This window comes from Camelina sativa, chromosome 14 (genome assembly GCF_030686135.1).
Source record: "Camelina sativa cultivar CO46 ecotype springtype chromosome 14, ASM3068613v1".
In the NCBI taxonomy this organism is placed as follows: Eukaryota; Viridiplantae; Streptophyta; class Magnoliopsida; order Brassicales; family Brassicaceae; genus Camelina; species Camelina sativa.
Window position 1 is genome coordinate 16,174,254 of NC_141893.1, and position 17,378 is coordinate 16,191,631.

The 17,378-nt window shown below is 33.5% G+C and overlaps 2 protein-coding genes across 5 annotated transcripts; one reads left to right on the plus strand and one right to left on the minus strand.

Moving 5' to 3' along the window:
* Positions 1–561: 561 nt before the first annotated feature.
* On the plus strand, positions 562–4,488 carry LOC104777256 (inactive poly [ADP-ribose] polymerase RCD1). 4 transcript variants are annotated; one of them, XR_015580573.1, is made up of 8 exons: positions 562–1,016; positions 1,332–1,470; positions 1,593–2,827; positions 2,961–3,208; positions 3,293–3,609; positions 3,703–3,861; positions 3,952–4,047; positions 4,136–4,488. XR_015580573.1 is itself a non-coding variant. In XM_010462739.3 (8 exons), exons 3-8 carry the CDS (start codon positions 1,713–1,715, stop codon positions 4,199–4,201), a joined length of 1,764 nt encoding a protein of 587 aa, XP_010461041.1. In that variant the 5' UTR covers positions 562–1,016; positions 1,332–1,470; positions 1,593–1,712; the 3' UTR covers positions 4,202–4,488. The 4 variants fall into 4 exon arrangements, 2 of the variants coding, with proteins under 2 accessions (XP_010461041.1, XP_010461042.1); XR_015580572.1 differs by having other exon boundaries at positions 3,706–3,861; XM_010462739.3 differs by having other exon boundaries at positions 3,530–3,609.
* A 7,251-nt stretch (positions 4,489–11,739) lies between these two features.
* Positions 11,740–16,631, minus strand: LOC104741819 (putative transcription factor KAN2). Its single transcript, XM_010462741.3, has 6 exons — positions 15,355–16,631; positions 15,179–15,255; positions 13,732–13,777; positions 13,461–13,605; positions 12,671–12,731; positions 11,740–11,975 (listed from the first exon to the last, which is right to left on the minus strand). The coding sequence occupies exons 1-6, from the start codon at positions 16,088–16,090 to the stop codon at positions 11,850–11,852; spliced, it is 1,191 nt and encodes a 396-aa protein (XP_010461043.1). The 5' UTR covers positions 16,091–16,631; the 3' UTR covers positions 11,740–11,849.
* Positions 16,632–17,378: the final 747 nt, after the last annotated feature.

Here is a 17,378-nt window from a genome sequence, read left to right on the forward strand (position 1 = left end):
GCATATGTTGCTTGTAATATTACATATATAAAAACCCGTTACAAACAAACGCACTAAAATTCAAAAAACGGTTGATGATATAACGTCTACTATTTTTTTGCTGCGAAACAAAAGAAAACCGTTACAAATATTACGCGCGAAAAATTTAAAAAATTATTGTAAAATTATATATTTAATTTGTTAGTAACCAAAAATGAGCTCCAACCTAGAATTATATACTATGAAAAAACCTTCTAAAATATTCTCAACTATTAAAAAATCTGTGTTCAACTTGCCATACAACAAAACCTTTTTATTCACCTTATAATAAAGTGAATACTATGTAGATCTCTATACAATGAAAACACTAATTTTCTATTGTCCAAGTTATCCCTCCACTCTAAAAGCTCCTTACTACCCATCGATTTCACAATCTTATCAATCATGGTCCGTCAATACACACTTTCTAGTATTTTTTTTTTTCAATAATTTTATAATTATTTTTTTTTCTCCCGTTACGTTAATATTTTATAATTATTTTATTCTCCTCATGATAATATTATTCCATTATTGTATTCGAACATATCTATCACCTTTGTATTGAGGTATTGACCGACTCTACAAGTAAATGTCACCACCCAATCAGATATCGACTTTGACTTTTATTAAATGACCGGCTCGTCGTTTTAATGAAAACCCACATGATTTGCTTTTCGTCCAAGCAATTTTTCTTGGGTTACAGAAAAAGAAAAGAGGAAAAAAAAAAAAAAAAAACTCAGGAACAGCCGACTTAAGATTTTCTTCTTCATCTCCTTTTTTTCAATATCGCCGATTCATATATAAATGACTCGTCTCCTTCGATTTAGTCTCTTCTTCTTCGTCATCGCCGGTTTAGGGTTTTCTTCTCTATAAGCAAAAACAAAATCTTATCCTTTCTTCTTCTTCGTCTTCTTCTCTCTCCCTCTCTGTTAATTTTCTGATTTAGCTTTTTGCTTTGAGAACCCTTGCCTCAGCGATCGATCTGAAAAAAAAAGAAGGTCGGTTAGCTTATCTCTCTTTTTTTTGTTTGGTTTCTGTTCTTAATTCGTCGCATGTTTCTTTTGAAGTCGGTTGTTGTAGATCGGGTTAGATTCGTATGGTTCTGAGACGATTTGAGTTGTTTCGTTTGATTTTTTGAGTTGTTTGTGTGAGTTTTGGCCACGATCTGCGTTTTTTTTTTGATGAAATCAAATCAAATCAAATGAAACTGTTATTGACTTGTTGCGATTTATTGATTTTGTGAAGAAGGCACAGAGGTTTTTTTTTTTTTTTTGATAAAAGGAATTGACCAGTTTTAAATTTGTATTTTGCAGGAACTCTTATCTTGCCGGCGGCTGTAAAAAAAAAAAAACTGATTTAGGACGGTGGCACTTCTTCTCTGATTGTGTTTATTTTTATGACAGAGAACATGATGAACACTTGTATCTATCAGGCTTTAACTGTTACACTTGGGTGAGTATTTTTAAGCTTCATAGCTTTAGGTTTTACTGTGTTTTGTCTTTCTCTAGGTTTGTTGATTGAGTTTTGATTTGGTTTGTTTCTGTGTTAACATGTAAATATTGTCTTTTTTGCAGTGTTGTCTAATGCTGTCGGCAAGAATCTATCTTTAGGACTGCTAGGGACTTACTTAGAGGCTACACAGTTGACTTTTTCTTACAAGGTTATAGGTTTATTAGCGTTGTTAATATATAGAAATGGAAGCCAAGATCGCCAAGGTGTTGGATAGTAGGTGTGAAAATGGGTTCGGGAAGAAGAGGAAGCGCGTAGCAACCTGTGCTGCATATGTTACTGGAGTTTCATGTGCACAGCTGCAACATGTTCCCCCACCGAATGGGCAGAGTCAGGTTCCTGACAAGAGAAGGAAACTGGGAGGTGAAAACAAGCTTAGTGCTTATGAGAATCGCTCTGGGAAGTCACTGGTCAGATACTACTCTTATTTTAAGAAGACTGGAGCTGCGAAACGTGTTATGATCTATGAGAATGGTGAATGGAATGATTTGCCTGAGCATATTATCTGCGCCATCCGAAATGAACTAGATGAAAAGAGAGCCGCGATTGAGTTTGAATTGTGTGGTCGCAGTTATATTTTGGACTTCTTGCACATGCACAGACTGGATTTGGAAACAGGGGCTAAAACCCCTCTTGCATGGATTGACGTTGGAGGCAAATGCTTTTTCCCTGAGATTTACGACAGTGATGAAAGGACCAATTGTTGCCATCGTAACCGTGTGGAAGATCCAAAGCAGTATGCTCCACAAGATATCAAACTGCGCCTTGAGATTGATGTTAATGGTGGCGAGCCTCCAAGGTTGAACTTGGAGGAGTGCAGTGATGAGTCTGGTGATAATATGGACGATGTTCCATGTGCTCAACGATCCTCAAATGAGCACTATGACGAGGCAACAGAGGATAGCTGCAGTCGCAAGCTTGGAGCTGCTGCTTCGAAATGGGATGAGACTGATGCTATAGTCTCTGGTTCAAAGCCTACTGGAACCGAAGTACTTGATAAAGATGCAGTTAAAAAAATGTTTGCTGTAGGCACAGCTTCTCTAGGGCACGTTGCAGTGCTGGATGTGGGCCGTTTTTCCAGTGAGATTGCTAAAGCTCGTCTGGCGCTTTTCCAGAAGCAGGTTGAGATCACCAAGAAACATAGAGGTGATGCAAACGTTAGGTACGCCTGGCTTCCTGCAAAGAGGGAAGTTCTATCGGCAATTATGATGCAAGGACTTGGAGTTGGTGGAGCATTTATTAGAAAGTCCATCTATGGTGTTGGGATCCATTTAACTGCTGCAGACTGCCCTTATTTCAGGTATTTTCTTGCTCTGTCGTTGAATTTGTCTCGGTATTCATTTGTTTTTCCATGTTTAGAGATCATGTATATTACCTTCCTCTCTGCTATAGGTACTTAGGTTGCCAAGTACTAACAGTGAACTTGTTTTCAGTGCTAGATATTGTGATATTGACGAAAACGGTGTACGTTACATGTTTTTATGCCGTGTAATAATGGGGAATATGGAGCATCTTCGTGGTGATAAAGCGCAATTCTTTTCTGGTGGAGAAGAATACGACAATGGAGTTGATGATGTCGAGAACCCGAAGAATTACATAGTCTGGAACATCAATATGAACACTCATATCTTTCCAGAGTTTGTTGTTAGGTTCAAGCTGTCTGTTCCCCCCAATGCTGAAGGTGATTAGTTTGTTTCTTTTTTGTTCCTCACATATAAAATTTCCCACATTCAAATCAACTGATGACGCATTGAAAGGGACACAGCTTAGAGATCTGGCTGAAGCTCAGGTCTCAACCGATAAATTTAGATAAAAAAGGGTCCTTATGTGATGATAAACCTAACGACCTCCGGTGTTATAACACATTTGGGTTTCAAGAGACACGTCTCTGATTCATCATCCGGGGGTCGGATGAGATATCCACGCCTTAATGGGTATTTCGATCCATCAAATTCTGTTTTGTGTAGTATTAGAAGTCGATGACATACACTGGTTTCTGCAGGGAATTTGATTGCTAAGCGTGATAACTCGGGGGTCACTTTGGAAGGACCTAAGGATCTTCCTCCGCAGTTAGAGGGAAACGTGAGTTTGGTTATGTAGTTTTTCTTTGTATAATCTCTCTATAGTAAGAGAGGGATTCAACAACGATACTTTTGTTGTGTGTTTTTAAAAAAGCAGGGAGCTGGAGGTTCAGGGAGCGCAAATAGTGTCGGTTCAAGCACTACTACACCCAAATCTCCATGGATGCCTTTTCCAACTTTGTTTGCAGCAATCTCACATAAGGTTGCAGAGAAGGACATGTCGTTGATCATTGCTGACTATCAACAACTGAGGGTATAGTAAAAACTGATTCTGAGAGTTTGCTATGTATATATGATTTTGATAATTGCATGAGCTGAAATATTTAAGAAATCTGTTCTGCAGGAAAAGAAGATGACGAGAGCAGATTTTGTGAGGAAACTGAGGGTGATTGTAGGAGATAATCTGCTTAGGTCCACCATAACAACGCTTCAAAACCAGGTAAGTTAGTAGTAGAGATCTCGTGAATGGTAAGTTTACAATATAATGTTTACAAGATGCTCACAAAACGTTTTTTGTTTGACACCAGCCAAAGTTGGGGAAAGAGATTCCTGGAAGCATCAGAGACCATGAAGAAGGTGCAGGTGGGTTGTAAGTAAAAAAAAGAGGATGATGACGAATATCAAAAGGAAGCTGCTTTCTAATCTACCCGCCTTTGTGGTTCTCCTTTTGACTTTTTCTAATTTTAGGCTTTTGGTTTTGGGGTCTCTGTCGTGGGTAGGGCTTAATGTGTCGACTTTTCTGTCGTGAACAAGCGTATTATATAAGACAGTGATGTCGTTGGGTCTTTGTTTTTCTTTAGCTGCAAACATTGTTGTGGAAGTCTTTGAATTGACTAAAGTTTGGTCGTTGAGTAGTATCGCGTGAAACTTCTCTTCACTATTTCACCTTTTTCGTTCGTTGCAAAATTAAAACGTGCTGCTGAATGAGTTAAGAATTTTACTTCCTGACGAAATGATTCTGTAATATTGGGGAGCTTTTGGATGAAGACGGTTACCAAACTCGCTACTGCTGGTCTCCTTTTACATTCTATTCTAGTCCTAGAGGCCAATCAAGATAGTGTGATACCACGAGAAGCTTGGCCTCTATCGATGAGACGCCAGCAGATATCTCGATATTCTGAGGTCCAATCAGATTTTAAAGAAACAAGACCAGTTTCTGTGTAGTGATGGAATTGGTCAGTTTATGATCTCTTTCTTTGTTTGGCACCGACATGGAATCTGATCTGAGTTGTTCACCCAAAAGAACAATGGTTCCGACTGGTTTCTTTTCACGATTATATCCTGAAGGATTCTTTATATCTTTGTTTTGTGAGGTCGTTACAATAAGCTTTAATCAATGCCCAAACAAAAGAGCAACAGTCGAAAACTCAAGGGGCCAAATCTTGCATAAGACAAGAGGCTTAGCAGGAAAGGGACCATGTTATCTTCCACAGTGTCTTCACACGGTAAGGTCACCTTTATAAGATTCATGGCCTATCATCGACAACCACAGCTATACCTTTATCTTGTTGGGCTCCGACCAGGGAATTTGGCGCAAATCCAAGCCCAACGCTCTATATGCTAGTGAAGCTAAGCATTCTCCTCTAGACCAGATCATGAGACTCCAATGCATGAGTGGACTATGAGAGCGACCATCCACAGTAGCAAAGCCAGTAGACAGGAAGTTCCGACCTACTCGTGAAAAGTCTCGATCGACTTCTGGACTTCTCCCAGTTTGGCTTGTGAGGTACTTTGTAGTATTCTAGGAAATGTCTTGACTGATTTTTATATATATCATGTTATTGAATGTATTTCGTCGATTATAGACTTTATAGTGACCTCATTTGGTGACGAGACAAAGTCATTGGCTTATAAAAGATATTAAAGTTCGCATAAATTTGTGTTCCTCTGTGCTGTTACGAAAACATATATGGCTACATCAGAGTTAGATCAACATCACGTTTGAAACGAAAGAGCAACATAGCTAGAGAGCATATAGTCTAATAGATTGCAGTAGCCGACCGAACATATCCAATACAAGTTGAAACTATGGAGACAGTTTTATTGGTTGGATCTGGGCTGGGCCTGAGCCTGGGAATGAAGGTACTTTTAAAATATTATTTTGGGAAATTTTCGTCAAATAATATATTTTTTAGAGAAAAAAAACTAATCAAAGAATACTACAAAAGAAACGTTGATTAATAATATGAAAATTGACAATTCGTTTTGTTTGTTTCCAACAAATTGTCAATTCTTATGTATGATTTAGGAATTTTTGTCTGTGCAAAAAAGAAAAAAAAAAAAAAAAAAAAAAAAAGGAAGAAAGGGATACAGTGACAGGACTGTGAAAGAGCTCTCAATAAATGACAAAACGAATTGGTGGGGGAAGGAAGGAAGGAGGAGGAATAGTCGTTGATAAGAAGAGAAGGTCCCCAAGAGGTGGTGGTGGTACTCTGTGACAGTAAATTTTCGTGTTTTTATTGACCAAATCCCTTTGACACGTCACTTCTTTCGCCACCGTCTGACATTTCCCCCAACACCTCTCTCTTTTTTTCTGGTCCTTTTGACTCTTTTTTTCTTATTATTATTTTGAGTATGATGACACTGAAAAACATTCTTAACTACATACACATGGTATCGGATTTTATCTCATAATTTATGTGACAAGTAAAATTTATTTAAGTTGCGTTTTTAAAAACAAACTAATCTTTGTTCTAAAATATGGATACGTTACATTCTCTTTCTATATAACTGTTTTGTTATATGTTTTCTATTGCATGTGATTTAATTTATGTCAAGCCTGTTGATCATAAGAAATAGGAGAAAAATAAATGTTGAATTGTTATAGTTGCTGTTATAGATTATTCTGTTCTTCAAATTGTTACAATTTTATCTAGTGGGTGTCTTTAATGCACTAGAAATGTTTGTTTTTCTTTGTATTTCAATTTTAATTTGGATATAGAAAATCCGAGATTTATATATAAGTAAGAGAACTGTTGATGTATTTTTTAGTCTTTATATATATATCTATAATGTATAATGTATGTATTGTACAAGAGAGTATATTTGTAGGTATGTAATTTGTCTGTATATTTATTTATTACGGGAAGGGAGAGAGAAAAGAGGGGAGGCGTTGGTTCCCGCGAGAATTTCGCCTTATTATCCGTTGTCCTCTTTGAGAATAATTTATTTTTTTTGTCTTTCTCCATTTTTTTCTTTTTCAATTATTCACAAAAATTCCACCTAAATTTATCATCACATTAATTATATAGCATTGTCTCTATATCTCAAAGTATTGAAAAATTGAATTAATTATGAATATTTCAATATATATATATATATATTTATATATAAACCATAGTTTCATGAAATCTTTTCACACATTTGACGTTTGAATTAACGTTGAGAGGACCCACGACCACAGCTTCTTCTCCTCCCCATGCAAAAAAGCTCCTCGAGCTACTCAATTAAACACTGCAAAACTTCATCAAATACTAGTCTCTTCCTTTGCTCTCTTTTCACCTTTTTTTTTTGTTTTGCATCTCTTATAATTGTTATATACTGTATATACTAACATATTATTATACATGTGTCTGACTATATAAAGATTGATATTGTATCTGTATATAGCACGACATTTTCAGAAATGTAAACTCATATATAGTCTTTCTTTGGTTAATGGAATGAGCATTTTAATTAATAAAACTTTCTTGTCTTTTGTAAGGACTTATAAACTTTTTGAAAAATGAAAAAAAAAAAAAAAAAAAGGAATAAGAAAGAAAGAGAGAGAGAGAGAGAGAGATGATGTCTCATGAAGGTGAAAACAAGGAAGGAGCGTAAACTTTACTGGTCACTTTCTTGTTGATCAGTATAACATCTTCGCAACATTTGGCAATATCTCTCATCTGACGGCTTGCAGAGCAGCAGAGACCTAACCCAACAATCGTATCGTCGAGACTACGACACGTGGATGAGAGAGCTTCTGTACGAAAAGATCCAAAGATTGAAATGATAATGTAATGATGGTTTAATAATTTATATACTTTTTGACATTCTGTGGACTTCGTGCTCTTCTCTGTTCGTACAACAGACAGTAAATTACTATCCAGCAGTGTTTCAGTCTTTGCCTCAAACCGCACAGAGAAAGTGAGAGAGTGACAGAAGCCATCTTTTAAGCTTTATAATTATACTCCCATTATATACTATAATATATATAAATATATGATAATGTTTATTTTTTCTTTTAATTTAGTGCGCGAATATGAATAGGTCATGTAACAATTTTACTTATACCACGAGGAATAGAAAAGTTTATTTACATTTTAAGTAAATATGGTTTACATCATTTCCAATTTCCAATAGTACTCTATTTTTGCATTTATAATAGAGGAATTCTATTATAGAGGTAAGTTAAGATAAGTTTTACTCCAATCCACCTTTATTCTCACATCTATAATAGAGATTGCTATTTTTTCTTTTATTTAGAGGAACCATATTTTTTTAAAAGGTTCCTTTATAAATAAAGGAAAAAATAGCAATCTCTATTTTAGAGATGAGAATACAGGTGGTTGGAGTAAAACTCACCCCAATTATAAAATTCTTCTATTATAGAGGAAAAAATAGGGAAAACCATTGGAGATGGCCATAGTCATCTTTCTACCTATTTAAGGGAGATGATTTCGATTTTTAAGCAACAATGTGTCATGCTTGCTAAGCTAGTCATTGGAGTTGCTAAATATAGTTGCAAACTTCATTTTTCGTCTCAAAAGTACAATTTTAAATTTTTGTAGTATTACCCTATTTTATTTTATTTTTTATTTGTATGATTAAAGTAGTAATAATTTAAGAAGAAAGTCAATCAATTTGGGGGTAGCCCAAGGAGAAAGGACAGATGAAAGACTTTTGAGCTAGAGAGAGAAAGAAAGTAAGACCAATTGTTCTCTTTTCCCCATAATTCTCCTTCTGATTCTTATGGATCTACTAATTGTGCCATCCCTCTTTATGTCATATTATCACAAGATCATTCATCATCATCTAGCACCAACAACTTTAAACTTGTCTCTACATGTCAAAAACAAACTATTAAAAACAAAAACCAATCAAACTTTGTGTGTTGACAATAAGATCTATTTAGCTAATTTATCAAACTGAAATTGGTTAGATTTACATTGTAGGGGTATGAAATAGTATAACTTTGTTTGCAAAATATGTGATAGCATTTAATAGTTTGGATGAGTGGGTGGGTGTATGTTGCAATTATTGGTGAATGTACCTTTTGCGTGCCTTTTATATTCCGTTTTGCTTTCAAAACTTGAAAACAATAATAAATAAAAGTATAAACTTTTAAAATTGTAAGGTTTGGGATGTTTCGCGTTGCACGTGACAAGACAATGACACAAGGCCGTGTTTCAATTGTCAAATGCGACTACCCATACAATGTGAAGACAACCATACTTTCAATTGTCAATTCTTAGATTTTTCCTCAAGAATTTGGATGATTTTGATATATAATATATGTTTATTTATTTGATAAATAGATGGTTGATATCAAATGTTGATTTGAATATTTTTAATATTGGGAGGCCTTTCGGTTTTATATTAGAGGGTATATAGTAAACTATTCGTGGCCACAGAGAAATTGGATGAGTCTCTCAATCTATTATTTGGTTTATGAATAGTTTTTTAGATAATTTATTGGTAGACGAACTTAATTGCCCCATGATTAATAAATCGTATACAAGAACTAAAGTTTGTTTTCGGTCACATTACGATTTTGGTTAATATATATTTTCAGTTATTATATATGTAAATCAAAAGAGAAGTTACGAGAAAGAAATAAAGAGAAGTTATAATATATAAATCAATTTGTACGGAGATGTTCCGTTGATGTGATTTACGTGAAGTTTTGTTGGTAACTCATGTATCTAGAACTTAATAAAATGTTTTTATTCTTAGGTTCATTTAACTTTTTATAAACCACATAACAGAAAAGATTTTAATTAACATAAAACCACTCGTTCATTAATCATATTGATCATAAGGTTCAAGTACCATGTTTTTATAAAACATATTAATCGGTATCCTAACTCCGCCAAGATCCATTGGAACAACGACTAAGTCTAGATGCTTTCTTAGTCTATTAGTTTGGGTTTGACATGATCAATTATCCGGTCCAGATACATAAATATTCAATCAGTTCAATCGTCCAACTACGTTGAGATGCTAATTATAAACTCACCACACTCATCTAGCTGTTCATCTATTTCGTTAAGCTCATACAAATTGTTCAACTTTACCATTTGATCCCATTCCAAATCACTCTGGTCGGCTATTTAACTCTAAAAGATCAAATCTCATGATCTCATGATCATAAATCTATACCTCGATAATTAATATAATCATAATTTAGGCTCCAATGTGGATCATCTTGTATATCATGTTAATGACATAACTGAGTAACCAATTTGATAATGGCTTAGCCTCTAATTTTGATCACTTGTTATGTCATCAACTTGATATTGGCTTAGGTAATGTGATTATCTTTTGTTATGTTGCCACTCACCCATCCATATCAAAAAATTTCATTGATGACTTGTTCTTCGATCATCCATGTGATCTAAACTAAATTATTTGATCTATCACTCAGATTTTCCTAATTAGTATAAGATTCAATTCAACCAGCTTGTGAAAAAAAAAAAAAAACATTAATTAGTTTAACTGATGTTAATCATTTTTTTTCGGGGTCGTTTAGCCCAAAACTTGTTTTTCAATTAAATCATTATTCGATTATTCTTTGACTATGTCCTTATTTCAAAACAAACTAACCCGATGTCTCCATTGCTGGATATAGATGTTAAACATTCTTTGTTTTGTTTGTATGAAAACATAATTTTCTTTGTTTACTTATTTTTGTTGAAAATCACTACTTACTCTATATTTTTTTTTATTGTTCTTTTAACTAAAGAAATACTCTTTAATCCTTGTAATTTTTTTAGTTAATATAAAAAGAGAAAAACTTATTACTAGTCGAAAAGTCTAGAGTTGAAGTCGTTATATTTTCTAATACTTGTGGGTTTGAAAAAATATAAAAATTAGATACGAATTGCATTATATATATTTAACTTTAATTTGAAATCAATCATAGATTTGTTTTGCCAATATCCGTATTCAAATTACAATTACACATATTAAAATTTATTTCAGTTATGAATATTTAACAAACATCATTTCATCAACTCAAATCAAATCCATGACAAAATCAATTTGGCAGCAATTAATTTATCTCAATATTTTAGTTATTTTGGTCTGTCGGATGGATAGCAATCGTCATGCTTCGTATAATTCAGTGTGCTCGAGTGTTGACGACTAAGGAAACATCAAAATCTTAAGTGAAAGCAATGAACTAAACATTCGTTGGTGGGCATCTATCTACCTTATACGTTTGAATTATTATTATTTTTTTTCTCTCTTTTACGCCTTTTACTTTTTCCTTATGATATATTCAATGGACTTTAGTGATACATCGTCATGTATAGTAAATACACTCCAAGAACAAGTTCCAATATTAATAATATTTGGTACCTAAAAACATATATACGAGATATTTTTCTTTACTTTTAACGAGAATAAAGAGATATTCTTTGCTTTAATGTATAAGTTAATTATCTTTTCCAAAAGCTTATGGTGATAGACAGTTCATATGCTTTATACCCACTCTAAAACCTTAAGGCCAATCTAAAGGTAATCACTAATCATATATTAACCAAACTCACGTCCATTTTTTTCTTAGCAAAATAAATGAACTTTTATATGTAGAAAAAATGATAAATATTCTTCTTACAACTTTACCCATTCTCCTTTAATTTGTTTGCTTTCTTTCATTCATGTCCTCTTTTGTCCTTCTTTTAAACCTTTTTCTCTCTTTACTTTTTCTGCTTTTTCTCTTTTATGTCTTTTCTTTTTTACTCTATTATTATTCTTTATATAGATTTCTATATATCTTTATTATCGGAATTGTAGAATAATAAAAATAAATGTTCAACCAAAGAAACAGAACATTTATTGTGCCTCTAGTGGTTGATTCTTTACTAGCTCTTCTCAATAGAGAAGGAAAAAGAACAGTGTTTGTCAACCTTCCAAGAGGACACTGAGATTTGAGCTTTAAAAAAAATTTATTCAATTGATATGAATATCGAACTAGTCATTAGCCAAAATAGAAGTTAATTTGATACTAATTAATTACTAGCTAGCTAAACAATAAATTTAGTGAGATCGACCCAAAGTAAACTCAAGATTTGGCTTGAATGGACTTGTTCCCGAGATGCTTGATGAGCTCATCTCTTCTGATGATATTCTTTCATAACTTGAACACTTTCCATCTATTTCCTTCTGTTCCAATTTTAAAAAAAACATTCATCACAATTAGCTAAATCTTCCATTGTGTAAAATATATGCTTTGCATTATTATATGAATGATCATCATGTAAATGTAAATAATTTATCACTAGTTTATAAAGTGCAGAAACTCATGCAACACTAAGTAAAGATAATCTTAACATTTCACTAGCGGTTCCACTAATTAAGAAATTAGTTTCTAAGATATAAGCTTACCCTAATTATTTTCCTAAGGACTAGTGTGTGACATTGACACAATTATAGACTCTCATTCTTTCTTATTGTTCAATGGAAGCTGCCGTGGTTTTTGCTTTTGCCCATATTAGCCTATAAGACAAACTTAGATAACCGCACCTCAAGGCATAAGCTTTCACAAGTCACAATATATGCGTGTCAAAGGTCAAAACAAAAAATCTCATCATGGTCAATGTCAACATGGTTAGGTTTTCTTTATTTTTTTTTCCTAATAAATGTCTAAATAGCGAAAATACCCTTTACTTTTGAAAATTCCTAAAGCAAGCTTTAATGAAAGCCCTTTTTGTGGCACCCCTTTTTATGTTTTCGGGTGACTTAGCAATGAAAAGAAATGGACAATGCATAGATAAATTGATATGTAGTACAATACATATACTATACACACACATTTTTCGTATACATAGTTATACGTTGCAGAAAGAGATGTATCGTACCTCAGAAGGTAGCATAATTTCTGCAACATTATCGATTAGCTTCCCATGCAAACGTGCTTCTCTGCAAAAGCCAACAAAAGCTTGTTATATGTGATATTCGCTTTATAGAAATGAATAAATAAAAATGAAAGAATCAAAGAAATAAACAAAAAGATGAAGAAAGTGAAAAAGGAAGATATGAAATTACAAGACGAAAGAAAACAAAGCGTCTTTCTTTTGGTAATAACAAATTAAAGTTGTTTTAATCTCTGTCGACTGGCATGGCTGTTTGTTTAACGTAAGCAAAATTTAGAACGTTGTAATATTATATTCTGACATATATATCTTACTTTATTTTTAGTATAAAGTTGAGAAATCAATCTTTTCCTCCAACCCATGTGTTTGCCCATTTGTTCATGTGTAAACCATTCTAAAAGAGCTTTAATTCCCCTAAATATATATCTCGAATTAATTTGATATATATATATATATATCTATGTGTGTATTCTTGTGAGTTGTGACTGTGGAGTGAGAGCGAACAACACATGATGATTAACCCATCATGTGTTTTGTCTCAACGCCAATCCGTTGGGTTTGTGGCTGAGAAAAGAGACAAAACAGGACTACAAAGCTGAAACATAAAACCTAACCCAATTCTTAACTACACTTATATTATATAAAAATATATAAAAGCATGCAACATGTACATGCTTGAGCGAGACTTCACGTTACATATAGTTATTAACGATGGAATAATCATCTATATCTAGGCATGAATGTATGTGTAAAGATAGACCGTATATGCACGTACCCGGAAGAATTGGTCCATAGGCCATTTCCTTTCTCTAGAGGATTCGTCAATTCCTCACTATCTCTAGATTTTCGATTCATATCGAACATCCAATCGTCTGAGTTATTATCTCCTGACGATCCATTTTCATAGACATCAGATTGTCCTAAATAACATATAGAAGAAAACAAACAATTAGGGTTTCTATCAGAATCATACAATTTCATTATTAAACCATATATATCCAAAAATTTCACCGCAAAAGAATCTGAATTATTTCCCTAACACTAACCTGACGAAGCTGCTGCTTTGTCGGTTGTCTTCACTGTTCTGTACATCTGATAATATTTTTTAAAAATGTGCATCAAAAATATAATTAAGAAAACGCATGTACACTGTACAGTATTAGTCAGCAGTATTAGAATTTCGATTAATAAGTCAAAAAAGCAAAACTCTTAGATCCGTATATATATAGATGCATGTATCGAATTATATGGCAAAGGAAGAAGAGACCAAAGTAAGGAGACCAATGTACTGTTGTCTTCCGACACAGTTGAATAGTACCAACCAATTTTCAAAATAAGAAACATATATATACGCATACAATTATATTCTACTAGTATATATATGTGCACAGACACATTGGAATAATTTAGAAAAAAAATGGAACTGTTCGGAACAGAAGCATTAATTGACATTATTAATGAAGTTTGCGATTTTCATGTACCCATGCATGAATTTATGTGTCTAACCATGGTTAAAATCTAGCCCATTAAACATATGGAGAAGTGGAACCATGGTTAAGTTAGATGAACCTTCTCTCTCTCTCTCTCTCTCTCTCACCGTGACTGTGTGTAAGACCAAAACCAATTCATCATTAAGAAATGATGGTGTTTCTTGTACTCTCCCTTTCTGATTTTTCTATTTTCATTATTATTAAAATTACTTTTTTCCTACCGATATATTCTTATTACTTAGAATTTATCCATAATTAGATTGTCCTAAGAATTATCCCTAATAAGAAACTAGACTTGTGAGCTATAGTATCATAATATATATATATATATATATATATATATACATTACAAAATAAATCCAATCATACTTAATTCGAATACGATAAAATGTGTAAAACTAAATGATTATGTAGAAACAAAGTCCAAATGTTGGTGTATAACCCAAGAAAAATGGATGATAAGAAACCACAATGTACTACTAATGTTTTTCTTGAAAATTAGCACAATCACTTACGTAATTTCTCATCTCTCAATTTCTCTCTCTAACTTTCTATTCTATGTGTGTCAGTAATAGTAATATTGAGTAATTTTTGGTTTACTTGTAACAGGACAAGTTTATTCTTCCAAGACGAAATTTTATTTTTTAAAAACTTGCAAAAAGAAGACTGTCGATCAAGGACCATGAAATTTTTATTTATAATATAAATGTATGGAATGTTTAAATGCATTTTTCTTTTGTCTTAACTCAAGCAAGGGCTGCATTATTGGTGGGCGAAATTGGATTTAATTAAGATAAGAATAAAAAAGGAAGGATCAGAAGAAAACAAGATTCGATCTGTTCTGACTCGAGTGGAACTCTGATTTAAGGAAGTCACCGAGTCAAATGCATCGATACCCGAGAAGATTATTACACTATTAACTAATAACTTTTTTTCTTTTTTTCATCCCAATTAATTATATATCAATCATAGAAATTACTATCTATACTATTAATTAATTTACCTGTAAATGGGACTTAACATGAGCCAAGGTGAGATCTTTGACATCCATGAGCTCAAGAACTGATTTAGGTGTTGCTCCTAATTAACAAGTGAATAAAACAAGAACTCATTAAACTTTTATTAAAAGGGTAATTAAGAAATGAGAAAGAGATAAGCCTTAAGGTAAAAGGAACATACTTTCATGGCCACCGAGTAACTCAACGGCGTGAACGAACCGGGCATGGAGAGTGGTGGTCCATCGCATCCGAGGAGCTCTCATGCTTCTCTTAGCCGGGAATCTTGGCATGAATCTCGCTCTGTTCAGAGTCTGGTGATGATGATGATGATTGTAGTAATTAGGGTTTGTAATCAAACCGGAGTTACTTACGCTACTAGTATTAAAGCTATTGTTGTTTCCGGTAAGAGACGGTGGAGAAGGGGAGGAAGAAGGAATTAGAGAGGACGGATCGAAAGGGAAACATGGCGGCGGCTGACGGTGATGATGATGAGGAGGAGGGTTGTGGTAAAGTGGGATTCCTCTGATTGGTCTCAAGTGAGTATTAAGGTCGTGAGCAAGAAACCCTTGTAAGTGTTGTTGTTGCTGTTGTGTCGGAAATTGGAAAGAGGTCAAGATGTTAGAGCCGTTGCAATTAGGGACAAGGTGAGGCTGGTGATGTTGATGTTGTTGTTGTTGATGATGAGAGTTGTTAGAGAGCGAGAGGTCTTGGAATGGATGATTGGTTGGCTTTGAGCTGGAATTAGAGACGAGAGTAGATGTTCTTGAATCGAGAGCTCTTCTCCAAAACCCTAAATCGAGTTCCTCATGATCTTCTTGATCTGATGTTGATCTTCTTCTCTGCCATGTGGATGATGGTTTGCTGTTTGGAGGACTTATCTGTAAGGATAAATCGGGCTGAGCAGGAAACAGCTCCATGAAAGAGACCTTTAAAAACTTATTATATTATTCTTCTTGAATAGATTCTTCAGTCGGTTTCCAGAGATGAACCCTAGTTCTTGTTCGCTTGAATTAAAGACAAAGAAAATAATAAAAAGAGAGCTATCCTAATTTTTGTATATTGTGGGAAAGGGAGGAAAAAGAAAAGGGGTATTAAGGATTTGAGGAAGAGAGTTCTGGGTTTTGTTGAGAATGTTGTTTCTCTATAGTTGGGAGGTTAAGCAGATTTTGCAAAGATTTTTGAGAGATATAGAGAGAGAAAAATCAATGACAAGGTAGTATGTAGTGAATGGTTTGTTTCTTTTGTGTGAAGTATATGTGAGAAAATGACACTTGAGTGTGTGTATGAGAGAGAGGAGAGAGAAAGGTGTTTGTGTGGACATGGGGGGCTAGAGGAACTTAGGTTAAGAAAGGGGAAGAAAAGCAAAGAGATAAAGAAATTGGAAAAAGAAAAAGAAATTAAAAAAAAAAACAAAAGTGGTAAATGGTAAATAAGGCTTTCTTTTTTCTTTCTTTCTTTGCACTCTTTTCTTTTCTTTGGAGCAGAAAAGTAAATCCTTTATTTTTGTTTTAAACCATTTTTATTGTTCTTTTCTTAATCTACATTCCACCTTTTATTTTATTTTTCATCTTTTTACTCCTTTTTTTTTTTTTTGCTTCCCCAAAAACAATAAACTTTTGAAGTGAAATTTTCGAAAATATATAGCTAGCTAGGTCTTATAGTTAATGGAATGATATATGATTCTTTGATTTCTCTCAACATTTTTTCTAGCGATGGCCTTAATAAGTTGGATATAAAGTTTATCAAATCAGTTATGTCATAACTTAATTTGCGTTGAAATAATATGGTGGGATGAGAAAAAAAGTCTATATGACATACGGAATTTAAAGGAAAAAAATGTTCATTTTGTAGAATAAAGTGATTTCATAGGAAAAAATCCTTGGAATGACTTTTTCTAAACATAAACTAACTAAAATATTCATCACATGAAGAAGAATAGAAAGGTGATTTTATCAATCTTTAGCATCCCACACGCTCTCTCTATCCTTTGCTTTTAACTGAAACCCAAGGTTGATTTCTCCTTTTTACAAACCCTATATTCATTCCAAAAAGAAGAATAAAATTAAAATATTAAAAGCTTAAAATCACAAATGAAAAAGGAAGAACAAAGAAAAAGATGAAAAGAGAGAGTGAGAAAAAGGAAAAAAAAGAGGAACAAAACAAAGTTTGCTTATTTTAGCTTGTATGACTCTCTCTTTCACATGA